This window comes from Balaenoptera acutorostrata, chromosome 7 (assembly GCF_949987535.1).
Source record: "Balaenoptera acutorostrata chromosome 7, mBalAcu1.1, whole genome shotgun sequence".
Lineage (NCBI taxonomy): Eukaryota > Metazoa > Chordata > Mammalia > Artiodactyla > Balaenopteridae > Balaenoptera > Balaenoptera acutorostrata.
Genome location: NC_080070.1, coordinates 6011302 through 6037984, shown reverse-complemented (window position 1 = coordinate 6037984; position 26683 = coordinate 6011302). Strand labels below are relative to the sequence as shown.

The 26683-nt window shown below is 57.6% G+C and overlaps 1 protein-coding gene across 2 annotated transcripts; it reads right to left on the bottom strand.

Moving 5' to 3' along the window:
• Nucleotides 1–176: 176 nt before the first annotated feature.
• On the bottom strand, nucleotides 177–24935 carry WDR86 (WD repeat domain 86). Of its 2 annotated transcripts, none has more exons than XM_057550218.1 (7): nucleotides 24867–24935; nucleotides 23666–23953; nucleotides 14092–14233; nucleotides 11173–11593; nucleotides 3942–4077; nucleotides 814–917; nucleotides 177–494 (listed from the first exon to the last, which is right to left on the bottom strand). In XM_057550218.1, exons 2-7 carry the CDS (start codon nucleotides 23826–23828, stop codon nucleotides 321–323), a joined length of 1140 nt encoding a protein of 379 aa, XP_057406201.1. In that variant the 5' UTR covers nucleotides 23829–23953; nucleotides 24867–24935; the 3' UTR covers nucleotides 177–320. The 2 variants fall into 2 exon arrangements, with proteins under 2 accessions (XP_057406201.1, XP_057406202.1); XM_057550219.1 differs by lacking the exon at nucleotides 24867–24935 and adding an exon at nucleotides 24156–24253.
• Between the last annotated feature and the right edge of the window lie 1748 nt (nucleotides 24936–26683).

Below are 26683 nucleotides of genomic sequence, written 5' to 3'. Positions count from 1 at the left end.
GAGGACCTCAGGCGCCGGGGCCGCGGGGCTAGAGACCCTGAGAGTCGGGAGGGTCCCAGGAGGGTCCCAGGAGGGCCGGAGAGCAGGCTGAGGGCTGGGCTCCGCAGGGGCTCTGGCCGAAGGAGGTGGGGACCGAGAGGCGGGCTGGGGACGCGGTGGGGGGCAGGCATGGCCTCCCCACGGGCGGCTTGGCGAGGGCTTCGGAAGTCAGCGGACGCGGAGGACAGGCACCACCGCCGCCCCGGTCCTTGCCCTCGGAGCCCCCGGTGCCGGCGGGCCGCGCTCCCTCCGCGGGTCCGTGGGCAGCCGGTCGGGGCGTCTCAGGCCGGCTGCAGGGGCGCGGCGGCGGCGCAGCCCACTTTGTTGCTGAAGAGGCGCGAGAGGCTGCGCTTGGGGGCGGCGGGACGCGGCGGCGGGGCGCGCGGGAGGCCGCGCACGTCCCAGAGACGCAGCGCGCCGTCGTGCGAGGCCGTGTAGAGCACCTGGCCGTGCACCTGCGGGCGCGGGGCGTGGGCGGCGCTGGAGGGGGCGCGCCACCGCCCTCCGACCCCGCGCCTCCCCGCAGCTACGGGGTCACGTAGGTGCAGGCCCCGCCCTGCCTCGGGCCAGCGCCGGCTCGGGCCTCGGCATGAGCCGCGAACGCCCAGGCCGCCCGATGCGGGAGGCTCTGCCCGCGGGGGGGGGGAGCGCTGCTGTCTGGCCCCGCCTCCCCCCTCCCCCCTCCCCCCTTCCCCTCCGAGGCAGAGGCGCAGGCGGGCTCGCCCTCGCTCAGCCAACCAGCCACGGGGCCCCGGAGAGGGCGGGAGCGCCTACCTGGATGCAGTTGATGATGAAGGCGTGGCCGCGGAACACTCTCCGCAGCGCTCCAGACTGGGCGTCGAAGGCGCGCGCGCGGGCGTCCCCGCTGCCCGTGAACACTGTGAACACACGGTGGCACTTGCCTCCCGCCCGAGAGCCCTCGTCCCCTCGGGACTCCGCAGGGCGGGGGTCGTGGATGGGCAGGGTGGGGAGAGTGACGGGGACCCTCTCCGGGACCCATCCGCTCGCCTCCCAGGGATGTCATAATTGCAAATGGGAAACAGCAGAAGCCCCTTGAAAGGAAGGAGGTGGCACCTTCCCTATCTCAGTACTTTCCTGTGAGTTCAGGGTGACGCCCAGGGGCCCGGAAGCGCCCTCTGTGGGCTGCAGCCGGCTCTGCAGGACTTCGGCTGCCCCACCGCCCTTGGGCTTCAGGTCAGCCTGCCAAGTCCTTCCAGGTGCTTCCACCCCTCCTGAGTACCACCTGGGCCCAGCTTCCCACTCTCAGGCCATTTGGTGGAAGCCTTTGGTGAAGCTTAGCTTCCCTGCCGGGTGTTTCCAGCAGCTCTGAAGCCCCTGCCTCGGGGGGGTCATCCCTCCCCTTCCACTGTCTGAGCAGCCTCTTGGGACAAGGACCAACCAGAAACTCATTCCTCCCACTCCTCAGTAATGAACTTGGCCCTCCAAACACAACCCAGCGCCTCCGGGGTTCACTAGAGGGCCCCTGCGCAACCTCTCCCAGGGGGAACCTCCCGATTCTGCCTCCCTTGGGCTTTTTCCTACATTATAACTTAGTCCAAGAGTTCTCAAACTCCCGAGTGCAGGCTGGGCCCAGCTGAGTTTCTGATTTAAGGAGGTCTGGGGTGGGGCCTGAGAACCTGCATGTCTAGCCAATTCCAAGTAATGCTGATACTGCTGGTCAGGGACCACACTGACGGCACTGGCCAGAGAAACTCCCTCGTCCACTTACCATCTTAGCCCCGGTTCTCCCGGAAGCTGACCCTGACACTAGGTTTTGAGTGCAAACAGTTTATCTAGCAGGGCATTCCAGGAAGTGGGGAGAGAAACAGGAAGGAAGGAGGACTCCCATGCAGGTGTGTTAGGGAGCAGGTGACTGCTGGGGGCCCTTGGGAGAAGGGGCGGACCGGGTCTCAGAGCTGTTCCACCCAGGGACAAGGACAGTGGGCTACTTATCCATCAACTCCCAGCCCTCCCATGACCTGCCTCACAGGAAAACACCCTCGGGCAGAGGACCTCAGGTGCTGCAGCAGGAAATGCCCCTGAGCGTGGTACCCATAGCATCTGCTACAGCCACCCAGCAGCCTGAGCGAGCCACAGTAAGCACCCCCTGGGGGCTCCCTGTCCTTGGGGTGTCTATTCCTTATCCCATTTCCTGTGTCACCTGCCTAGTCCCAGGTTTGCTGCTAAAGCTACTAGCGCATGTGGACTTGGAGGGGAAGTTTCATTTCTCGGCCTCTTCAGCTCCTTTCCTGCCTTCCCCTCCACCAATGCACTGTGGTTACTGGGCATCCTGAGGGTGGGAAGAGGGTCCAGAATTAGGTCTGATCATCCTGTAGCCTGTTGGCAAAGACCAAGGACCAAGTTCCTTAACAGCGGGCAGCAGGTAGGGTCTGCGGGATTTGCTGCAGTGGCAGGTTTCATCCCAGCCGCTGCCACGGGGAGGCGCTCTGGGCAACGTTCTTCTCTTTAAATTAGAGGTCCCCGACAGGAGCAGAGCCATAATCACACTTACAGGCTTGGACACAGGAACAGGAATAAGATCATTTTTCTGCGTCAGGCACCTAAATCCTGAGGGCATCTCACGCTCTATTTTCGGAAATCCATTCTATCTTCATCTAACACCTGTGCTGTGAAGTCAACTTGAATTTTCCACTGTGGCTCCTCCCCCACCCCAGTCTGCTCCCTCACTGCTGTGCTAGGAAGATGGTTCTCAGGCTCAGCTTCGCCTAGGGGGGCTGGCTTCCTGCTGCAGGGGTGGGTGGGTGGGTGTGTGTGTGTGTGTGTGTGTGTGTGTGTGTGTGTGGACGCTGATAGCAAAATATAACACTGGGGATCGTTTTAGGAAAGAGATATCCAGCAAGCTGGGAGCCCCACTCCCATGTAGGTGTGGTGAGGTTGTGGGTTTTGCTTCCCCAGAACAGTGCCTGTCTTCTGCGTGTGTCTGGGGTGTAAACAACTGGTGGCAGCCCAGTTGGACAGAGCCAGGAAAGCCCAGATGTGTGACAGTTTGAGACCTGTGGGACAGAGAGCTTGCTGACTACCCAGTAAGCCACGCTGCCCTTCTTTCTTTCCAAAATAACCCTGATTAATCCTGGCAGCAGTATCCCCGGATAAAAGTTTTTATTATTCTGTCTCTTTTGCAGGCAGTGCTCAGAGAGATGTATGCAGAAGTCTTTGGGTGGAGTTTCCAGGAAAGATCTTTAAAGGGGCCTACTCATCTAGGAGACAACCTTTTGCCCTTCCCTCCTCTTCTTCCTGCCTGCCTAAAATATATGATGGCTGGAGCTCCAGCAGCTATCTTGAACCATGAGGCCCCCCCTTAAAGATAGCCGATACATGCTAAGGATGATGAAGTAAAGTGAAAAAAGGAACCTGGGTGTCTAACAACTTTGTGGAGCCATCCGTTCCAGCCTATACCACCAGCTGCTGAAATTCTTCTGAGAGAAAAATAAACCACTATCTCATTTAAATCCCTGTTATCTGGACTTTCTCTTATCTGTAGTCAAACCTAATGCCAAGTGAAGCCAAACCCATGTGGCCCTCAAGTCTGACTGGAGTTAAGTGGTGTCACTGTCTCGAGAATTAGGATGTGTCCTTGAGACCTGCTCTTGACCTGAGGTCCTCTGAACACGCAGGTCGCTGCACGTCCTAGCGGGGTAAAGGTGGGGAGGAGCCCCTACACCCTTATTTGGAACTTCTTTCGCTGGAGGAACAAACACGTGCACTGAGGGGGCACAGCCGCCGCCCTTGGCCGCTGACCAAACTGAGTGGCAGCTGAGACTCCAGGAGGGAAGAGTGCAGTCAGAAGCAGCAGAGAGGTCTGCGCGAGAGCGGATGTGCTGGGGGGCGGGGCGTGAAGGGGACAGGCAGGCTGGGGCTACGGGGAGGGCGGGGTCACTTACAGGTGCCCGCGTGGTACTTGAGGGCGCTCACGCTGTGTCTGTGGGCCGCGAACGTGCGCACACGCTCGCCCGTGTCTGCCAGCCAGCACTTGACCGTCCTGTCGGCGCTGCCCGAGTACACGTGCCGGTTCACCAGCTGGGGGTGGGGGGAGGGAGGGTCGGCACCGGACATGGGTACCGCTGACCGTAGGGGGCACCCCGGAAGCCCCTCCAAACCTCTCTCTGTGGAACGTGGAGGGGCACATGCAGGTCTCAGTGGAGACACTGTGGACAAGCCAGAAATGCCCCTGCCCCTGGGTCGCCCCCCACCACTACCCACTCCAGCACCCAAGGTTACGATGCTCCTCCCTTCCCCTCAGGGCCGTGTAGCTCAGGCAGACCCGGCTTCAGATCCTGACTGGCCCTTGGCCAAGTCAGTGACTCTGCTCTCAGCGGCTTCACCCGCAGACAAGGATCACGCCAGACCCTTCCTTGTGGTGCGCAGACACGACCGTACAGCGTTCAGCACCCGAAGAGCAAGGACCAGAAAATGTCAGCCAGCACCGCTGCTACTACTGCCAGGTGTCTCTCTTTAGCAGTTTCCTACAGCTTGGCCCCCGGGAAGGTCAATGTGACTCCACCTGTAGCTGCTTCTGTTCCCTGGTACTGTTCCAGCTGAGAAAAGGGCACCCAGGGCAGGGCTTTCACACTGGACTTCTGCTTGGGGAAGGGAGATAGGAGAAAGCTCTAGAAGTAACCTGACTGACCGCGGTGTGTGTAAGGTAGCCCTCTGCTGGAACCGGAGCTGGACACCCAGGGGCCATCATGGGGTCCTGCCCCCCTGCCCCTGGACACAGGTTGCCCCCCTTCCCGCTCGCCACTGCCAGCTGCAGTGGCATTCACACCCCTGCTTGGCATTGCAGGAGGTTAGGAAAGGGCCTGGAAGACAAGGGAAGGGCACGAGGAAGCCCCCCTCCCAGGAGCACCCCCGCCCAGAGGGACAGGGTACTAGCGCGAGGGAAGCCCAAAGACAATTGAAATAATTCTGCAAATTTCCCTACAGCAAACACCACGCAGCCCAGAGAGCTCCCGACCAGCACAGCACCTCTGGTTACTGGAGACGCGGACGCGAACGGAAGGCTGGCGGAGTGGGGTGCTCAGCTGCCGTTAGCACCAGGCCTCCTCCCACTTTGCAGGGCCCAGGGAGAGGAGGGCAGGCTGCAAGCCCCCGAGACAGCCATCCAGGGCGCCGCTGGAGGCTTAGGAAAGATGAGGTCCTTCTCCCAGGGGCAGCAGGCGGCGGGCCTAGTTTGCTTGTTTTGCGGGATCTTAGTTCCCCGACCAGGGATCGAACCCGTGCCCCCTGCCGTGGAAGCGTGGAGTCCTAACCCCTGGACCGCCAGGGAAGCCCCTGAAATGGGCATCCTTAACTCGTCCCGAGTCCTCCTAGCTCAAGCACACACCACCTACCCATCTTGGCCACTTCCCACTCCAATTCCCACAGCTGACTCAGTTTCCCCATATTACTCCCCAGTTTAAATCCCGGAGAATAGGACTCTGGCCCAGTGCATCTTTCCACCCCACGGCCACAGCACAGGTCAAACCTGGTCTTGGGCCAATCGCTACGGCAGAGGGGGTGCAATCTCGAGGGGCACGTATACCTCTTGGAGGCAGAGGCTGAGGGTGGACCAAGTGGGCGACAGGCCCTGCCCTCCGGTGCTACTGGGGTGACGGCTGGCCCAGCCAATGGAGCCTGGCTTCTGGCCTCTCCCGCTGGCGGTCCACTCCCCGAGGACAGGGCCGCGTGCGATGTCCGCACACCCGAGGGCTCCAGCAGGGTCCAGAACATCGCCCGGTCCCCCCTCCGTCTGCACCACCACCAAGAAGGGCAGGGGAACCTGCCTGTAATCCCCACCTGCTCTCGGCCTGCGGGGCCCCCCCTTCAGCCCTGTGCCTGGAGCCTGAACGTGGCCCGGCTTCCCCAGGTGCACGTATGTTCTCGCCGTGCCCTGAGATCCCGGGCACATGCCGTGCCCCCCTTCACACGTCCTCTCTGTGCTGACCCCCCCTCATCTTCTGTGGGAAAGCCGCCCTCCAGGACCCCTCCTCAGGCCGCCCAGCACTGTCTGCACCCTGCCCCCCAGGCCGAGTGCCACTGGCCCCAGTGTTTCCTGACTGTCCCCCCACCAAGTGTCACTCCCAGAGGCAGCCCCAGACCTCCAGGGGCCACACTCTCCAAACTACCCACTGAGGCTCCCAGACCTATGATGAGGGGAGTGGGTACGTGCAGCCTGCAAGATGGAGACCCTAGTGGAACATCTAGGCCACTCGGCCTCTGCAGCTCTGTCTGCCCGGCCCCGTGAAGGAGGCACCGAGCGTCCACAGCGGCCGAGACAAAGGGAAGACGCCTCCTGCTCATAGCGGGTGTCCCGACGACGCAGGGCCTGGCGCACGTGCTTAAAAAGCAGCACGCTTTCAAAGCACAGATCCTGAGCCCCGAGGCTGATAAGCGGGCAGACACCTCACTGCTTGCTTTGGCTGGTTTCCTGAAAGGACACCCACGGGGAGGAGCAGGGCAGCCCGCGGAGACCAGAGAGGCTCAAGGCAGATGGGGAAAGCAGGACAGACCATGACAGGGCGAGTCACAAAGGCCAGTCCAGGAGGACTCCCTCCCAGCAGCCAAGGCAGCTCCGAGAGGACGGGACGGGGCTTATGGGCCATCTCCCTGCGTGTGATCCACCCAAGCGGAGGGCAGGCCTGGGGCTCTGCTGCTGCGGCCCCAGGGGTGAGGCCGCGGCCTCCCCTCCACTCACGACAGGCCACGCACAGGGCAGCGGGAGAGAAGCAGCTGGGCCAGGTGGTGAGCAGGGCCAGGTGCAGAGCACAGCCAGGCTCCGGGCACTCAGCCTCCTGTCGGAAGAGGCTCCCCAACTCCAGCACGGTATGGGTCCAGACACACCTTTCGAAAGCTGCTTGTCAAAAGCACAGGTTGCATGTTCAGTCCTGGGTTCAAATCCTGTCTCTGTCCTTTACCAGCTGTGAGACCTTGGGCAAATTGCTTGCCCACTCTGAGCCTCCGTCTTCTCATGTACAAAATGAGAAAAAATAATCACCCTTACAAGTGGCCGTGAGGATAAACTCAATACTGCATGCAGCCTGATCTAACCCAGGAGCCGGTACGTATCCCTAAAAGGCAGCAGCAATCTCTGCTCCAGCCCCTCGGGCTTTGGCAGGACAGTGCTTTTGTAGGAAAAGAACGGAGGGCCTGATGATGCTGCAGACGGGCAGGTGCATGCCCCGAGTCCTTGGGCTGCCCCACACCTGGCAGAGCCTTTCCTGTCCCTCTCTGGCTGTACTGGAAATGTTTATTTTAATATCTCATTTCAAAGGTGGGTACCTAGGTGTCCCATTTACCGTTTGCTATACTTTATGTTTGAAATGTTTCATAACCAAAAATTTAAAAATATGAAGGGACAGGAAAGCGTCTCCACTTTCTCTTTCTTCACAAGGATCACCCGGTTGAGCCCAGACCCTGGGAGTCCCTCCGAAGCAGGGTAAAGGAGCGGTCCCCCTCGGTGGTCAGCGGGCTTGACCTTGAGTTTGTTACTTGGAAGTGAGCCCTCACCTCTGCTCTGGCCCACCTTCTCCATAGGAGGCCTGTGCACGCCTGCTCTGCCCCCACCTGGCTTCTGGAACCCTCTGGGGTTGGCGTGCTTGACCCTGGATACACATCCCACAGTGAAGAGGAAAGGCAGAGGCCCCTCAGGGCTTGGCCGATTTCTTGGGCCTCGCCTCAGCTCCCGGCAAGTTCAGAGTGGGCCACAGGCCTGCAAGGAGGCGGCAGGATGCTGCAGTGGGTACCTCATCCACACGGGCCGACGGTTCGGAGACAGGCATAGGAGGCTGCATAGCTCTGTGAGCTTCCTCTCTTCTCCCCAGCCTCTGAAAAGGTGGCCCCCAAGTTTATCTCAACACACAAAAGGGCCTGACCTGTTTCCCAGGGACGGTGTAAACACCGCAGCTCCATGGAACAGGCCCCCCGGGATCCCAGTGGACACCTCCCACTCAGCCTAACAGGAAACCACGGATGACAACTCCCTCGCTCTCCACTTGCCAGCACGAGTGCTTCCTCCCTAAACAACGCCAGAGGCCAGGCCGCAGGGCTCACAGAACCATCCCGCATCTCCAGACCCCCGGGAACCCTGCCTGCCTCTGCAGGGCGTCTGGGAAGGCAGCCCACCGCTCGCCGAGCTGGGAGGGTCGGAATTCTGGGAGGTCCCCAAGGAGAGATCCTTCCTTGGCTTAGGTGGCTCAACCTGCATGTGGACGTGCAGGGAAGGGACAGAGGGAGGAAACAGACATGCAGACGTGAACCGAGGGTCATCTATTTGGAGAAGGTAAGGTGAGCAGGGGCGGGGGGCGGCGCCCCCGACTCTGTGCTGTGCTTCACACTCAGCCCAGAGGTGACAGCAGGGTCCCAGCGACGGCCCCGCATGGCCAGGGTCTCGCGGGCTGGGGCCGAGACTGGCAGGTGGCCCTGCAAGTTTCTGATGGCAGGGGGGACGTGGGGAAGCTCTTCTATTAAAGAGGCAGATCAGGAGGGGAGGGCAAGGGTCTTCCCCGACCCTAACGTGGGGAGAAGGAGGGACCCTGGAAAGCGGGCAAAGCCAGCACACCCAAAGGTCACCCGCACGTGCGTCTCCCAAGTCGCGGTACACCTAGATCTGAGTTTGTACCGGGGAAACACAGCAGGGAGATGCGACGATACAGCATCCAAACTACAGGGGCCCTTGTGGCCCCCTCTGAGGGGACGTCATATCAAAGCAAAGGAAGCCTGGACGGCCGGGGGTCGGCGGGTCCTCCGTTTCTCGGGAAGGCGCCAGGCCATCTACTGTGGAGATGGTGGCCCTGGACCTTATCGAGCAGAATCTTATCCCCCAACTACTCTGAAAAACAGGGGCTTTTCTGCTTCAGTCCCACCGTGGGGCGAAGCAGGCTGTGACTTAACAGCTAATGAAGTAACTAACCAACAAACCAAATAACCGGATGTTTCCTGAGTCAAGCGCCGCTGCTGCTGCACCAGTGCGTGTGCTGCCTTTGTGCCCGTCCCTTCAGGCTCCGTTTTAGGACCGGCCTCTACGACGGGGCCCGCTGCTCCTGACACTGGGGGCGACCCTCCCCGCCCAAGCCAACAGCGTGGGCCCTGCCTCCTTCCAACTCTGACCCCAGGGGCCTCCACACACTGCACTGTGCCCACCCTCACCCCGCCCCGTCCCCATCCCACCGCCCAGCAGGGCCCTCTCCCCACGCCCACCACCCCACCCCCGCCTGGGACCCATCCTGGACAGACCCCGGTGTGTGCTCACAGGAACAACACTGACTTCACTCTGGGAGCTCCCCACCCTGCCCCAGGAACTCCCCACACTACGAGTTGGCCTGGCCTTCGTGCTTCTCTCGGTCTCCTGAGCCCCCTCCTGCAGAGGTCCGGCTCTGCTCCCGGGCTCATTCACTCCCACTGCTGTGCCCGACACCGGGCTCCGCGCCCTGCAGGCTGACTCCAACATGGGAGACGGACTTGCCCCTGGGCGGTACCAGGAGACTGAGCCCAGAGACCCCGCCCGCCCTCAGGAACCCAGAGCCGGTCGCCCCATGCCCCGCCCAGGACGCACCCCCACTGCTCCCTGCACACCTCTCCCCATCACACACAGTGCTGCCTCCCAGGTGCCTCTCAGTCCTCCCTTTGCCTCCCCAAATCCCAGGATCAGATACCGGGTGGCTTAGGGACCTGCTGTACAGCACAGGGAACTCTACTCAGTACTCTGTAATGGCCGAGATGGGAAAAGAATCTAAAAAAGAGTGGATATATGTGTATGCATAACTGATTCACTTTGCTGTACACCTGAAACTAACACAATATTGTAAATCAACTATACTCCAATAAAAATTTTTAAAAAAAATCAAAGTTAAAAAAAAAAAAAAAGAAAAAGAAACCAGGTGGCCAAATCTCAGCTCAGTAACAACCAATCCCCCGCCCTGCCCCCATCATTAGAAAAATGCAATTTATACAACCAAACAAACATGGGCCCTCTGGCGTTCACCAGGGGCCAGAGATCATTCTGTCCAAGCAAAGTGGAGCCCTTCTCTACTCCACTGGTCCTGGGGCCCTAGGGCTTGCCCTTCACCTCGAGAACCCAAAACGGGCGTCCTGGCCTGGCTCTCCAGGGGACTGCCACACACTACTTCCTGCCACCTTGAGCCCACCCCCATTGCTCGGCGCCTCCGAGCACTGCACCCCAACCTGCTCACCTCGGGTGTGGGAACTGGCCTGGAGAAGGGAAAGGGCTGTGGCCGTGACCCGGGCCAGGAACATCCAGACCCTAATATCTAGATAGAGGGAGGGACCATATCCTGCAGACGTGCCCGCCAAGTGCAGGCCACACATCCTCATAGCAACACATGCTTCACAGCAACAGTATCACAGGCGGACGGGCGTCAAGAACTGACTCTGCAGCAGGCACTGCGTCCGCTGTCAACTCACTACATCCTCACGACCACCCGGGGTGGGCACAGCTCCATGTCCGTAATCCCTAATCCAAACCTTGGCCGACGCGTTTCAGGAGTTTTTGGATTTGAGGACCACACTCGTGTTTCCACAGCAAAGGTACACGCAGTCCCAGGAAGTGAGGTTAAACTTACTACAACCAGCCTCATATCAAAATGAGTTCTGATGCCAAGCCGAAGAAAAAACCTTCCTTTTTTTCAACTTTTGGATTTAGGAATTATGGACCACGGTTTGTGCGTAGACGTAATCCTCACTCCACACGGAAGGAAACCAAAATTCATGTGTTGGCAACAGCCCTAACCCTGGTACCTGTGAATGTGACTGTATTTGGAAATAGGGCCTTTAAGGAGGTAATTCAGTTAAAATGAGGGCATTAGAGTGGAACCTCATCCAGTATGACTGGTGTCCTTACGAGAAGAGGGAATCTGGAAGCAGAGGGAAGACGGTGTGAGGACACCGGGGGAATGGCCCTCTACAAGCCGAGGGGAGGGGCCTCGGAGGAAACCAACCCTGCCCACACCTTGGTCTCGGACTTCCGGCCTCCAGAACCGCGAGCCAATCAATCTCTGTCGTTTAAGCTGCCCGGTCAGTGGTACTTTGTTCCACAGCCTGAGCTGACGGGTACACTGGGGTGGGGCGGCAGCTCAGAGGAGGAGCCAGGGGCCTCCATGGCAGCCAGGCCGGCCTCACCTCCAGACAGATGACGGAGCCCTGGTGCTCCTGGAACACCCGCAGCTGCTGCCCACTCAGGATGTCCCAGGCTCGGACGGTGGCGTCCGTGCTGCCGGTGAAGGCCGTGTGGCCAGGCGTGGCCAGCACCAGGCAGAGCACGGCACCTGTGTGGCCCCGCAGTGTCTGGTGGCAGCAGCCGCTGGCCACCTGCCAGACCTTGGCCGTGCCATCCGTGCTGCCCGTCACCAGGAGCCCCCTGGCCACGGCCTCCTCCGCGCACGGAGCCCCAGGGAGGTCCTGGGGGGCAGAGTAGGCTAGAGTCAGCACACAGTTGCGGTGGCCCCGGAACTCCCGGGCCACCTGCCCCTTGTCCACACTCCAGGCTCGAGCTGTCCGGTCGTAGGAGCTGCTGAAGAGCTGGTTGTTGGCGACCAGGATCCTGGTGGCAAGAGGGGAAGGGTCAGGGGTCAGAGCGCGCAGGGCTGCCCGGCAGGCTGGCGTCTTACGTGTTCAACGAGCCCAGGTGATGGGTGAGAAGAATGAACGGTCCCAGTGACTGGGAGACCCGAGTCTGAGAAAATCTCAAGGCTGAGGAATCTCAGGCCCCCTGCAGGAGGGGGGCAGTGAGGGAGCCAGGAGAGCCTGGGGGGGGCGGGGGGAGGGGGGAGCAGAGCCTGCCAAACAGTAACTATTCATGACTCCTATTCTCATCTTGATGTATGCTAAGACTTTCTCTGCAGAAAATACACATCGGTCTCTAGCATAGAACTCTGTGTATAACTTCAAAGGGCACGAGGGTGGACCCTAATTTACACACCACCCCCAAAGGGCTGCGGCCTGAACCTGGAATGAGGCGTGTTGTGGCCACAGGGGGGTCAGGACCCCCATCTCAGTCTCAGAGGCACCTGGTGCCCCCTCTTGTAAAAGGTCTTGCCTGGGAGTTTAGCACGGGCAGGAGGAAAGATGGACACGGAACAGAGCAGACCTTCCTTCCACGGCTTCTCACCTCTGGGTGGTTCTCACTTCCCACAAGTCATTAAGGACGCAGCACAAGAAAAGCACACTCTCTACTGATGGCTTCTTCCCTAACGCCAGGAGATACGGTTTTCACCACACGTGTGTTTCTAAAGGAAAGTGACGACGTGGTGCCTCGGGTGATGTTCTGGCGGCCCGAGTCCTGCCGGGTGTGGCCCGGGACGGCAGGGACGCCAGGCCGGGCCGGTGCCCCCAGAAGCTCACACACCTGGCCCGGCTCTGAAAACACGAGAAGTGTAGCCCACGTCCTCACCTCGGGGCCATCACACATTTGTGAGCACAGTTACTTAATGCAAATATGCACCCAGAGATGTTTAGAAGAGTCAACTGCTCAAAAGCGGCGTGTGTGTGTGTGTGTGTGTGTGTGTGTGTGTGTGCATGAGTGCATATGTCTACTTGTGTGTGAACATGTGTGTGTGTTGTGCGTGCACTCGGGAGAGTCTACACCTGGCAGAGCAGCATTTCTAGCCTTAATTGTCCAGATTTACTTTTGAGGAGCCACTGATTCGTTTCCAGGTACAACCGGAGGGACGGCTGGTCCCCTGAGATGTGGCCTTGTTCCACCCACCCCATCCTCTGTCAGCCCTTCCAGCCGCTCACAGCCTCACTAGAGGAGGCGCCCCAGGCCCACACTTTTACCTCAGTCACAAACTTCTTTCTCAAGAAAGAGTGTGGAAGAGGCCAGCAAGAGCTGAAATCCGGGTCCCAATCCCAGCCCTCCTCCGCCCTGGCCTGCGTGGTGCTGGCTGGTCTCCCAGGTCCCCGGGCCTCGCCTGCTCTATCTAAGGGGTGTAGGGGGGATAAAAGCTCAGCTGCAGGAGGCGGGGGCTGGGGTGGAGCTCTATGGGGTCCCCACTGGGGTCCTTCTCCACTCAGAACCATCCTGAGCCAACACGACCCTTCTGCCTTTCCGCTCAGGGATGCTTCCCCGTTCCCGCCCTGCGGGAGCACCGTTCCGTCTGCAGGCAGCTGGTACTCCGGGCAGTTAATGATCGGGCTGACCCACCGTTTCCACCCACCGTGCGCTGGAACATTAGGCCAGACGGGTCCCACCCGGACCCAGGCTCCACAAAGCTCAGGCTGCCAGGATCCCCTCTGGCTGAGAACATCCTTCCGTCCCTGCCCCCCACCCCGCCAAACGCCCGCCTGCACAGGGCCCTTTCCCTGCTTAGTGCGCTGCCCGGGCAGCTGCCCTTCCTGGCCAGTGAGGTCACAAGGGCCCTGGTGCCCAGACTCCTGCTCATACCGGGCATTCCCTCGGGAGTTTGCGACGGCCCCAAGTTGCAGAAATAGTGTCCAATTGATCTGATCACCAAGGAATCTCCATGGCTCAGCTCAGACCCAAACGCAATACGTTTTTGCAAAAATTCAAACCTCCATGAGACGGAGGGTCTGGGATATTTTCAACAGCAACACGGAGAGGAGGGGTTTATAAACTCCCGCGACTCCCTCTTCAGAACAATCGCCGTTCTCCTCCTCCTCCGAGCCCCAAGTCCACCATCAGGTACCAATTAAGCCATTTCCTCTGGAATTTGTTCCCTCGGTAGGACCTGTAGCCTCCAACCCCTTTCCCTGCACCCAGCTGGGGGCAGCTGTGCTGCCAGGGCCACGGGAGGGCTTTCAGGCTCTGGTCTGAGTGTTGGTGGTGCCTCCCCGCCCCACCTCCGCCTCCCAACCCCCCACCTGCAGCCCCGGGGCAGTCAGCGCTTGCTGCGCTGGGGACACTGCTGCCCTTCCACTGCTGTGTGCTCCTGACCGCCTCCCCGCACGTCCACACGTGTTCCCCAGGGAAGCTAAGCTCCTCCAGGGCAGGGGCCCCACAGCCTACATCTCTGTCCCCTGGGACTCGGCGGGGTACCACGAGGAGAGGCCGAGTCCTCCCCGCCTGGCAGGCACACAGACCTGTTCACAATGGACGTGTGTCCTCGGAACACCTGCAGACACTGTCCAGTCAGCACGTCCCACTTCCTGATGGTGCAGTCAGCACTGCACGTGAAGGCAGCTTCGTCCTCCAGCTGGCAGAAGGTCACGTAGCTTTCGTGCCCTGCAGATGAGGTGGGGGGAGACGTGAGCACAGCAGGGCATGCCAGCTCCTGTTTTTCTTTGAGAATATTTGAGATGGGGAGGAAGGGAGGAAAGCAGGGGGCGGCGAGTGTTTGCAGCAAGTCCAGTAGTGACTAGCGTGTTGAAATGACACTTTAAGTCTGGGAGAATCTCAGGAATCGTGGGAGCCAGGAGCAATTCAGGGGGCACTTAGCCTGCCCTCGAATCCTTCCTCCCTCCACTCCTTCCCTCCCCCTTCTTAGTCATCTCCTTTTAGTCTTCTTCAAACTTTTCAGCTATTTGTATTCACTCAGTCATTCAACAAACCCCATGTTACAGAGGCAGGAAGTACAGAGGCCAAGGGCATGGTCTTCGGAACAAGAATGCCTGGGCTAGCAGCCTGGTGCTGCTACTGGCTGCCCATGGGCAAGTTATTTCACCTCTCTGTGCCTCGATTTCCTCATCTGAAATGGGGAGAGTGACGGTGCCTATCTCACGGTGTTCCTGTGCCGGCTGTGTAAATGTTAGCCGTGAGCTGTTCTTACGTTTGAGGAGAGACACTGTGGTAGGCAGAATTCTGGCCCCAAAGAGAGCAGCAGGTCCTAATTGCTGGAACCTAGAAATGTTACCTTTCTTGGAAGGAGACACATTTATAGATGCAATTAATTAAGGATCTTGAGACGGGGAGATTGTCTTGGATATCAGGGTGGACCCTACACGCCATCACAAGCATCCTTATAAGAAGGAGGCAGAGGGACTTCCCTGGTGGTCCAGTGGTTAAGACTCCATGTTCCCAATGCAGGGGGCCCAGGTTCGACCCCTGGTCAGGGAACTGGATCCTGCATGTCGCAACTAAGAGCCCACATGCTGCAACTAAAGATCCCGCATGCCGCAACTAAAGATCCCTCATGCCACACCTAAGACCCGGCACGGCCAAATAAGTAAATAAATAAATAAATGAACACACACATAGAGGAGGCAGAGGGAGATCTGAGGACACAGAGAAGGCACCGTGAAGACAGAGCAGAGGTTGGCAGGTGCTGGCCCTTAAGACCGGAGTGATGCGACCACAAGCCAAGGGATGCAGCAGCCATCAGAAGCTGGAAAGGCAACGGCATGCTCCCCGACAGGTTGCAGAAGGAACCCAGCCCTGCCAACCCCTTGATTTCATCCCAGTGACACTGATTTTGGACTTTTGGCCTCCAGACTTGTGCCGGAATAAACTTGTTTTAAGGAAACCCAGTGTGATCATCGGTCACAGCAGCCGCAGGACACAAATACAGATACAGAGATGATTAAAGCACATTCCCTGCCTTCAAACAGAGCAGCCAGCCCAGAAGGAGGGACAGTCAGCCAAGCTTGACACGTGCTGGGACAGAGCGTGACGAGGGTGGACAGAGCAGAAGCCTGGGTGTGGCAGGCAAGGAAGGGTCTACGCAGTGCCCGTGTCTGTCGGGAGAAGAGGAAGAGTGTCTGGGAGAGAAGCTAGCACACACCAAAGCAAGAGGGGCCCCTGGGGCCAGAATTCAGGCGTTTGGCAGAAACGGTGGATGAAGCAGACACAGTGAGGGTGGAGGTCTGGGACGGAGGGAGGGCCCCGCAGTCTGGGGTCTCGGCCAAGTGCATGTGGTCATCTTCTTACGGGGCAGTTGTCAGATCTTCTGACTCTCACCCTGGCTGTGGGGTCGATGTTTACCCCTCGACCATTATTAAGCAGCCCAGGAGCCCTCCATCCTTGGACACAGTAGGGCCTGTTTTCCAGGTAAAAGTGTTTCCATCTCGGATATAAGCACTTCCAACAGCAAACTGAAACTGACTCAATTGGAGAAGAATTCAGGGACCAGAAAATCAACGGAAGCAAAGGAATGTTAGACCTAAGAGCCATTTCACAGACGAGGAGACTGATGAATTCAAATAATAACACATGGGAGCGTCATATTTATTACTTCAAGGATTTCGATCAGATTTTAAAATTTCATCTAGATATCTGGTATCTTGTAGACGGGGATTTAGAATCTCCTGGGTAGTTTCAAGCTGAGTCACACTATTTTTTTTTTTTTTTTTTTTGGCCCTGGGGTCAAGCTTAGTTTCTCTTGGAAGAACCCAACTTCCTGGGTTCTAAGAAACAGAATTTTTTTTTAAAGTAAGAAAGAATCCCATCTTCTTGGATAGCACATACCAGGCCTCTAGGAAAACAACATTTGCGTAAATTAAGTAAACACGGGAAGAGGCTGCAGACTGTTTCCCTCAAAGTGCACATCAGTTTAAAAGTCGAGGGCAAATGTGTTTGGCAAAACCCAGCCCAGCTTTTTGCCAACCCCAAAATGTTTATAAAATATTTGAGGATTCTCAACGAGCTTTCCCCGAGACCAGATCAGCCATCAGGAGGGGTCGGGAGGGCTCAGAACCATGAGAGGGGTCCCCAGTGCTAACCAAGGCCAGGAGAGGCTCCCTCGGGGTGTCACTCCCATTCCAGCTCCTTCCGTCCCATCTCAACAGCATCTGACAGCAGGAAGGCAGAGTGTCATGTGAACCCGTCAATCAGGCCAAGAAAAACACTGAAAATCCAAGCGTGGCACCTAGACTCGGTGAAACTGCAGCCATTAGCCAAGACCGTGAGAGTGGGACAGCTTTTCTGATACGTAGAAGTAAAAAAAAAGGATATATACACTGATTGCAAATCAACAGAAATATAAACAGACTTGAAGAAAAGAGGTGATAATAAAAAGAAGTTTTTCAATGTAAAAAAACCTCATCTCTGAAGCTGCGCCAGGCTGACCCTCTACCCCCTCAGGGGCCTGGCCAAGCTGGCGGGGGTCCCTGCATCGATCAAGGCTCTCCCCCCCGCACAAGCCCCTTCTCCGGCACAAGATGCCCATCTCACATCTGACAACCCAAGGGAGCGATCCAGGCTCAGAGCCCTTGCAGCACAGGGGCCCTGGGGGCTGCGGAGCGCGCCCCTGACTAGAATCCACAGACCTACAACAGGGCTCCACCGCCCCGGCAGGATCACCTGGGGTGGAGGAGTGAGGGCTCGGAGAAGGGAGGGCCCATCACGTCTCCGGGGACCACAGCGCCTCGGCCACAAGCTGTTGGAATTGTGCAGAATAAGCAAGAAAGCCAAACTAAAAATAAATATTTTTGAAGGGATGTAGAATGCAGATAAAATGCAGTTATTATGTTCAAAAGAATATGCTGAGGCTCAGGGTTTCCTGCCAAGGTAGCCGGCCCCGTCTCCCGGCTTGCACGCCCTTGGACTTGCTGCAGGTTTAGAGTCCAAGTGCCACCTCCCCATGCAGCAGCAGCTCGCCATGCTGGAGACCAGGGTCTGCAGGGGCAGAGGGGCCTGGAGTGGGCACGGCCCAGCTGAACACGCCTTCACCTAAGCATGAAAAGCGGGGCCTCCTCTCGCCCTGCTGCCCCTGGAGTCTTTCATCCGCCCCCGTGGGTCCTCGTCGTCTCCAGCCTGCTCCCTGCAGCGCCCTCACCCGCTGTGGGCTCCGTCTCCTCCGCTGCCCGCAGGGTTCAGACAATCGGGAGCCCCAGGAGGGGTCTCTAGTTCGGGATACGCTGGCCGAGGCCCTCGAACCACAGTCACGCCTCCCTGGAGGGAGCCCCCTCCCCAGCCGTTTCCAGGCAGCAGTGACCGCTCCCACCCTCCCTCCTTCAGGCCTGGGGATGGTGACAGCCCCTCTGGTACTCGCCATTAAGTACAGTGGTTCCCCACACTCTGCAAGCGTCCCTTGATTAGACCCTCCTTGAGTTACCACTCTGAGGTGCCAGTTGTTTCCTGCCGTTGTCTGAGCTCGGGAGCCCTGGCTGGAATGGACAGGGTCTGACAAAGCCATGAGGACTCAGGCTTGGGCCACCCGCCCCCAAGCTCCCAGCCCGGGCTGATGCTCTGGTCACTGCTGCCGCCACAGGGCCTGTCCTCAGCCCAGCCTCTCCTGCTCCACAACCTTGACCAAACTGCTCTCCCGCCTCCATCCCCGTTCTCCTTAATCCGCACCCACAGGGGAGCTCACCTGCCCCAGACGGTGGTCTCCGCAGAGCCTTAGAGTGAATTGCCAGTGTGGGCTTCCTTCACATCCGTACATAAAACAAACTGTTTTTTGATGGAATTTTTCCTTGACCAGGACAAAGTTAATAACGATTTGTTTATGTCTGAGAGCCTTCCCTGTGCTCCCAAGTGCCCGCTTAAAAATATGTATGAGATGATTCAGCAATCCCACGTCTGGGTATATACCCAAAAGAATGGAAAGCAGGGCCTGGAAGAGGTATATGCACACCCATGTTCACAGCAGCGTCACTCACAATGGTCAAGAAGTGGAAGCAGCCCAAGCGTCCACCGACGGATGATGGATAAAGAAGATGTGTAAGATCCACACGGCAGAATAGCATTCGGCTTTCAAAAGGAAGGACATTCTGGCCCATGCGACAACCTTGGGGACATTGTGCTGAGTGAAATGAGCCAGTCACAAAAAAACAACTAATATGTGATTCCACTTATGCAAGGTACCCAGAGGAGTCAGGTTCCTAGCGGCAGAAAGTAGAACAGTGGGTGCCAGGGGCTGGGGGAGGGAGGACTGAGGATATTGTTCAGAGGGGACGTTTCAGTTTTACAAGAGGAAAAAATCCTGGAGGTGACGGTGGTGATGGCTGCACAACGTTTTGAACGTTTAATGTCTCTGAACTGTATATTATAAATGGCTAAGATGGTAAATATTATGCTGTGTGTTTTTTATAACAATTAAAAATTGTCTCAGTTCCAGGCCCTCCTGGGCCAAGAGGTGAACCCTGGCTACCCCAGCCCACCAAGTTCCTGCTCTTCTGAAGTGCACACAGCCCCTTAGTTAAGCAATCGTTCTCTCAATCCAATCTGCAAATTCCCTGGGGCGGGATCTGAGACTCTTGCACCTTTGAATCCGACACAGGCACCCAGCGCCGTCAAGCCAACAGGCAGGTGAGGGGGAAAGGGCTCTGGACCCAGAGGGAGGAGCGCAGAGGGCTGGCAAGCCTCAGTTTCCTCATCTACGAAACGGGATGATAAAGAGTTGCGGGAGGCAAATGAAGAAGAGCTTTGGAGCTGGCATGGCACAGTGCCAAGGGATCCTGTTACTCACTTCGGGCATGAAGGATAAGACAGCGAATACAATGAGCTAGGAGCTCTTTCTTAACTGGCTTGATGCCCACCATGACCTTATGAGGTTAGGTTCCTCTTGCTATCACCCCCAATTCACAGATAAACAAACTGAGGCACGGGACTTCCCTGGTGGTCCAGTGGGTAAGACTCCACGCTCCCAGTGCGGGGGACCCGGGTTCGATCCCTGGTGGGGAACTAGATCCCACATGCATGCCGCAACTAAGAAGCCCTCATGCTGCAACAGAGGATCCCGTGTGCCCAAATGAAGATTCCGTCTGCCGCAACTAAGACTTGGCGCAGCCAAAATAAATAAATAAATAGGGCTTCCCTGGTGGCGCAGTGTTCAAGAATCCACCTGCCAATGCAGGGAACATGGGTTCGAGCCATGGTCCGGGAAGATCTGGGAAGATCCTCTGGCCCCCAACTGCTTCTGCACCGTGAGCTCGTCTGCAGAAGGAAAACGCATGGCAGGAGCTGCCAACCCAGGCCGCTCTGCCCAAGAAATCCAGGCCTGACCCACCAACAGGCTCTCCTTTGAAGCCTTCTGTGGGCCCCAAGCTGTGCAAGGAGCTGGCACTCACCCCGAGGTGGCAGTTTCTACGATGGCAGTGGAAAGAGCCTGGATTTGGAGTCAGGAGACCTGCAGGGTCTGCCGCTGATCAGCCGTGTGGCCCCGGGGGAGCACAGCTTCCCTGCGACTCTGTCCTGCCCAGAGCAGGGGCCACACAGTGGGCAAGAAGCCTCTCTGCCGCCAACCAGCCGCGAGACCCTGGACAAGCCCTGCAACCACACTATGCATCGGGCATGCTGACAACAGCACCTGCCTCACGATGTGAGTGTCTGGGAGACACTTAGAATATGCTGCATGTTGGTAAATATCTGCATCTCCTGTTCCCATCTATAAACTGGTGTTATCATAGCAGCACTATTCACAATAGCCAAGACATGGAAGCAACCTGAACGTCCACCGACAGATAAATGGATAAAGAAGATGTGGTGTGTATACACACACACACACACACAATGGAACACTACTCAGCTATCAAAAAGAATGAAATAATGCCATTTGCAGCAACATGGATGGACCTAGAGATTACCATACTAAGCGAAGTAAGTCAGAAAGAGAAAGACAAATACCATATGGTATCACTTATATGTGGAATCTAAAATACGATACAAATCAACATATCTACGAAACAAAAACAGACTCACAGACATAGAGAACAGACTTGTGGTTGCCAGGGGTGGGGAGGGAAGGAATGGGAGTTTGGGATTAGCAGAGGCAAACTATTATATAGAGAATGGATAAACAACAAGGTCCTACTGTATAGCACAGGGAACTATATTCAATATACTGTGATAAACCCTAATGGAAAAGAATATGAAAAAGAATATATATAAATATATATGTATAACTGAGTCACTTTTCTGCACAGAAGAAATTAACACAACATTGTAAGTCAACTATACTTCAATAAAATTTTAAAAATAAATAAATAAATTGCTGTCAATTGTTCTTAATTTTTTTTTTTTTTGGCCATGCCACGCAGCTGTCTTAGTTCCCCAACCAGGGATTGAACCCAGACCCTCAGCAGTGAAAGCGCAGAGTCCTAACCACTGGACTGCCAGGGAATTCCCTAAACTGCTGTCAATTCTATCCACCTCACAGTTGCAAGGGTTAATAACATAAGAAATATGTACTTAGAAGGGTATTTATAAAATATAGGGCACTAAAATGTCAAGACATTTTTATTAATATTTCACTGATACAAAAAAAATCCTATGGACTTCCCTGGTGGCGCAGTGGTTAAGAATCCACCTGCCAAGGCAGGGGACATGAGTTTGATCCCTGGTCCGGGAAGATCCCACACACCACAGAGCAACTAAGCCCGTGTGCCACAACTACTAAACCTGTGCGCCACAACTACTGAAGCCCACGCGCCTAGAGCCCGAGCTCTGCAACAAGAGAAGCCACTGCAATGAGAAGCCCGCGCACCACAATGAAGAGTAGCCCCTGCTCGCCGCAACTAGAGAAAGCCCGCGTGCAGCAACGAAGACCCAATGCAGCCAAAAAAAAAAAAATCCTACAGAGGAGCAGTTGGCAGGTCCTTGCTTACCATGGGGGCCACACAAGGATTATCACACACCCAAAATGACTCTCTCACAAGTCTATTAGTGCAATTTCAGGATAAGGAAAGGTTATTTTTGTCCCCTCTGTCCTTGACAATTCTTAAAGTGCAAACCCTTATAAAAGAAACGACCCTATCAGCAGTTTTTCCGTTTGATAGCATCTTCCCGTGGAGTGGGAAGGCCTCCAACTAGGGCAACAGAGGGTCCAGCGTGGCCTTGCTAGGAAGCAGGTTCTGGTGTCCTGTGGGGACAAGCCGCTGTGAGGGTCACTAAAGTGGGTGTGAAGGGGACTTGCCAGGCACAGAGCCGGGTGAGGATGGCAGGGCAGGGCTGGGCAGGACTGTGGGCCCTGGGGACGGAGCCAGGTGCCCACTAGGCCAGAACCACCCTGGAAAGGACTGGAGCTTCCTGAGGCAGAAACTGGCCTACAAATTGGGCTCCCACAAGGGGTCCCAGGCCCAGGGCTCCCCGGGCCAGCCGATCATCAGAGTCACCTCACAGCTTGTTAGAAATGCCAATTCTGGAGTCCTGCCCCCAAAGGCTCAGTGAAACCCAGACCTAGGTACCTGCATCTCTGAAAGCCCTCTAGATACTGTTCTCATGTTTGGAAAGCAATACACACTGGATTTAAATTTTCTAACAGATCTATGCCTTGGCAGTGTGTGTGACTATCTGTGCGTGGTGGCCAACTCCCCATTATCTACACCAGCTCCCAAATAACAGGCAGTCCAAAATGCATCCCTACTGAGCTTTGAAATACCTACCATAACTGCTTTGATGTAAAACCAACAGGGTGGGACTTCCCTAGCGGTCCAGTGGTTAAGATCCTCCTGCCAAAATAGGGGACACGGGGTCGAGCCCTGGTCTGGGAAGATCCCACATGCCGCGGAGCAACTAAGCCCGCGCGCCACAACTACTGAAGCCTGCGCACCTAAAGCCCGTGCTCCGCAACAAGAGAAGCCATCGCAATGAGAAGCCCGCGCACAGCAGTGAAGACCCAAAGCAGCCACAAAATAAATAAATAAAAAATAAAAATAAAACCAACAGGGTGGGACTTCCCTGGCGGTCCAGTGGCTAAGACTCTGCTCTTCCACTGCAGGGGGCACAGGTTCGCTCCTCGGTCGGGGGGAACTAAGATCCCACGAGCCGCATGGCCCAAAGATAAATAAATAAATTAATTAAATAAAATGAAAAAAAGAAAACCCGCAGGGTCAGGATCAGCCAATACGGAAGCTAATTTACTCCCTGTGCCTAGATGAGCCAGGAGGCCTGGGGCAGGCCACCCAGGATTTGCTGATTATGGTGGAAAAACCAGCAGTGAAAAATAACTGTGCACACAGCGCAGGCAACCTGGTGCTTCCACAGGGGGCTATAGGAGCCACTCAGGCAACAGAGAAACCTCTCAGTCCTGTGCTGCAGGCATGTGACAGGGACCCGAGGTAAGAAAAACATCCACCTCCCCTTGAGTAAGCCACAAATACAAATCGGTGTGGGTGTATTGGTAGGGCTCTTTCATAAAACAATATTTACGCCTATGTGTACCTCCTGCTATTTCATGGAGTTTCCAAACATGCCAAATTGCGGGTGAAATGAGGCAGCAAGAGAGCAGGGCAGGGGGGTCGAATGAGGGAGGGGGTTTTCGACTCTGCCCCCCATGGGCTGTGTAAACCTCTGGCGAACTACTTAACTCCGTGCCTCAGTTCCCCTGCCTGCACGAGTGGTGGGAAAACGGTACCACACCACGCGGAGTGCACTCCGTAGTGCCCAGGCCGATTAACAAACCACTGTTGTGACTACAAAGGCCCCGAGAGAGGAAATGTTCAGCCAAAGGTCACAAGGCCTGTGAGAGACGAGGGAAGCTGAAAGGGGCAGAGCTGCGATTTCTTTTTGTTTGTTAAAACTGCGGTGATGGAAGGGATTTCACCCAGCGGTTGACAGGTGATCTGCGCCCTCGCAGCCTCGCCCCTCGGCTCACTGGCCCGTATCATAGCCCCCTCTGCACTCCCACCCCACCCAGCGCTCTTCCACGAGGGTCCGCGATGGGCGCGGGCTGGACTTTGGGTAAGGGTTCTGCGGACGAAAGCGCCCAGGTCTGAGGCAGGCGAGCAGCAGAGAGGAGGACAGAGCGAGAGGTCGGAGGACGCGGCCGAGCGGGTCTACCTTGCAGGAGGGCGCAGCACTGGCCGTCCGCGGTGCTCCAGAGTCGGGCCGTGCCGTCCTCGCTGCCCGTCAGCAGGCGCTGCCCGTCGGGGCTCAGGCTGAGCCAGTTGATGCCCCCGCGGTGGTCCGCGCAGACCCTCAGGGCAGACCCTCCGCCCCCCATCCCGCCGGTCGGGCGGCGGACTAGGAGGAGGCTGCGCCCCGCTAGGCAGGGGCGCCCGGGTATCCTCGCCGCGGCTCCCTGTGGCTGCGTCCCGCGGCCATCGTGGGGCCCCCGGCCCCCGGCTCCTGCGGAAGCACGCGGCGCGGGTGAAGCGGCGGACGCTCGCTCCCGTGCACCCACCCGGCCTCCCAGCCCGCGGAGCCGGCGGGGGCTGCGCTGCGCGGGGCGGCCCACTCGGGACTCCCGGTCCCCGGGTGCAGCAGTCGCAGCCCCACCGGCGCGGAACGCCTCCCTTGCCCGCGCCCCCAGGGAAGACCCGCACCCCACCTGAGCAGAGGCGTCCCGGGGCGCGCGGGAAAGCCCGGCTCTCTTCTCGGGGCGCCGGGGACGGGGGGGAACACGGGAAGCGGAGCGCCCCGCGTACGCTCCCCGGCCCGCTCCGCGCGCTCCGGGCGGCCGAGGCGAACAATACGGTTCAGCCTGGCTCCTCCTCAGAGACCACCCCTCAACCTGTCCCCTCCCACTTTCCTGGCCTGCGCTCCCGCCCCCGCCCTCGCCCTCGCCCCCGCCCTCGCCCTCGCCCCCGCCCCCGCCCTCTCGGGACAGACCTCAGCCCGCGGTCCCCGCGCCCGCCCCGGGGACGCTGCGCACCGCTCGGTGTGCGACGGTTCCGGCTGCCCGGCCTGCGCCTCTGGGCTCCCGCCCTCTGCCACCCCCGCCAGGACCAAAGGCCGGGACGAGGAGGAGGAGGAGGAGAAGGAGGTGGACTGCAGGGTCTGGGCTGGGGAGACGCTCACTCCGGGAACGCACTCGCGCCCGCGGCTGCGCGCCACCACCAGGCAAGTCAGCTCCTTCCAGGCTCCCAGTCCTAAGGACCCTACCAGAGGGGCTCTCGGGGGACTTGGGGTCGGCCCTCCTCGTTGGAGAGCGCCCTTAGTCCGCCCTCGCTGGGGAATCACGTGCACACCCCGAATCCTAAATAAGTCCCGCCAGAGGAGGGGGAGCCCCCCTCCCCGCGCCCCCAGGTTCGGCGCGCACCTCTGACTGTCCACCGAGATCTCTGTAGGAATCCGACGCCCCGGGCAGCGAGACCTCCTGGAGCGCGGGTCTGCGGGTTCCCATCAGGCAGTTCCGGTGCCGGCTCGGCGGCCGGGGGTGGGGGTGGGGGCGGGGTGACCCCCTACTCGGATCCTCCAGGTCCTAAAGGTAGCAGGATTTCCCCGAACCCTCCAGGGCTCTTTAGAGAATAGCGCCAGGCGATCTCAGATCGGATTTGTGTCGGTGTGTTTTGGGGGGCGGGGAGCAGGGTGGCTCCGGAAAGCTAGCCCTCATCACGACGACCGGACCTTCTAATGGTTGACCACGTCCAGACTCCGAAAGAAAAGCCCATAATGGGGTCCCATGGGGCATTGGGCCATTTATTCTCCAAGTGGTCAAAACCAGAGAAAACCATTCTTTCTTTCCCCAAATTTGTGAATCACCTTGCAGCTCCGCTTAAGGAGTGGGAACTTACTTCGTAGGCGATGGGGGCCAGTGAAGGGTTTGGGGCGGGTGGTGGTTAGACGTTTGGAGACGTTTGGAAAAAGACTGGTGGAGGTGGGTTGAAAGGAGGCAGGAGGGGGCTGCTGGGATCCAGCAGGAGAGAGGAAGGCAGAAAGGGCAGGGATATTCCAGAGGTGGACTCTTCAGAAACTAGATGCCTGCTGGGAGGAAGGAGGAACTCTGGGAGTCCCCACTGTGCCGAGAGACTGGGTAGATGGTGGCTGATGACACCTGTTCAGAGGATGCTTCTACAGGCTGATCGTGAGTTCATTTTAGGACCTGTGTACTTAAAGGGGCCATTGCAACATCCAGATGTGAAGACTGATGGGCATCTGGCCATACAGGTGTAGCCTACAGCTGAGGCCAGGCAGAGAGGGTGGGAGTCATGAGCATGCCTGGGAGCTGCAGCCCTTGGGGAAGGTGAGGTGAAGAGTGAGAAGACATAGGGAGAGTTTACACAGAGAAGCGCTGATACCGACCAGGGTTCTTGGCTTTCCCCAGTCAATAGAAATTGACTAGAGGCCAGACAAGAAATTCAGGCAAGGCTTTATTGGGGCCCCTGCTGCAGCAGGGGGGGAGCGAGAACACACAACAGGTTCCCTTGCTCTCTCGCTCCCTGTGTGTGTGGGTGAGCTTGTTCCTTCTATGGGGTGAGGGTAGGGGTCTGGAAGTCAGGCTGGAGGGGTGGCATAGGTGTTTTACCCACCCTTCTTGTGGTGTTGCGTGCAGGGGGCATGCACAGTACCCTGCTTTTGCTCCTGACCCCCATCTTTTGCTCCGGGCTCTTCAAAAGTGGCAGTAGGGGTTTTTTTGGTCTTTTGTAGCTTTTTGCCCATAATTTGCCCCAACTGCTCATGCATGCAGTTATTTTTAGTCCCATATAGTTTCTTTGTATTTTGTTGCTTGAGGAGAGGTGTGTCCAGATGCGAGCATTGCAGCACTGCAAAGGGTCCAAGGTCCCAGCCTGTCTCAGAGCCAGAGGAGACCCAAATGTTCTGAACAGGCATCTGCTATCTTGGACACCAAGAAGAGAGGGTGTTCAAGAAGTGGGGAGGTCCAAGGCAGGGTGAGATGACCATGGCCACACCCTCAAGGAGCCTGCCTACTAGTGTTTGAAAAAGGACAGCTACACTACGAGAAAAGTTGAACTTCCAAGGAGCCCACAAAATTGAAGTGAGCAAGATGGGAGGCATACCTTTCTGTTCCTCAGTCGCCACCAACACAAACCTGCTCCCTTCTCAGCTCCCAGCACACGGAGCGGATTCAGAAGCGCTGCCGCAACGTCAACCAGCCAAGGTCCAGTACTGCTCACC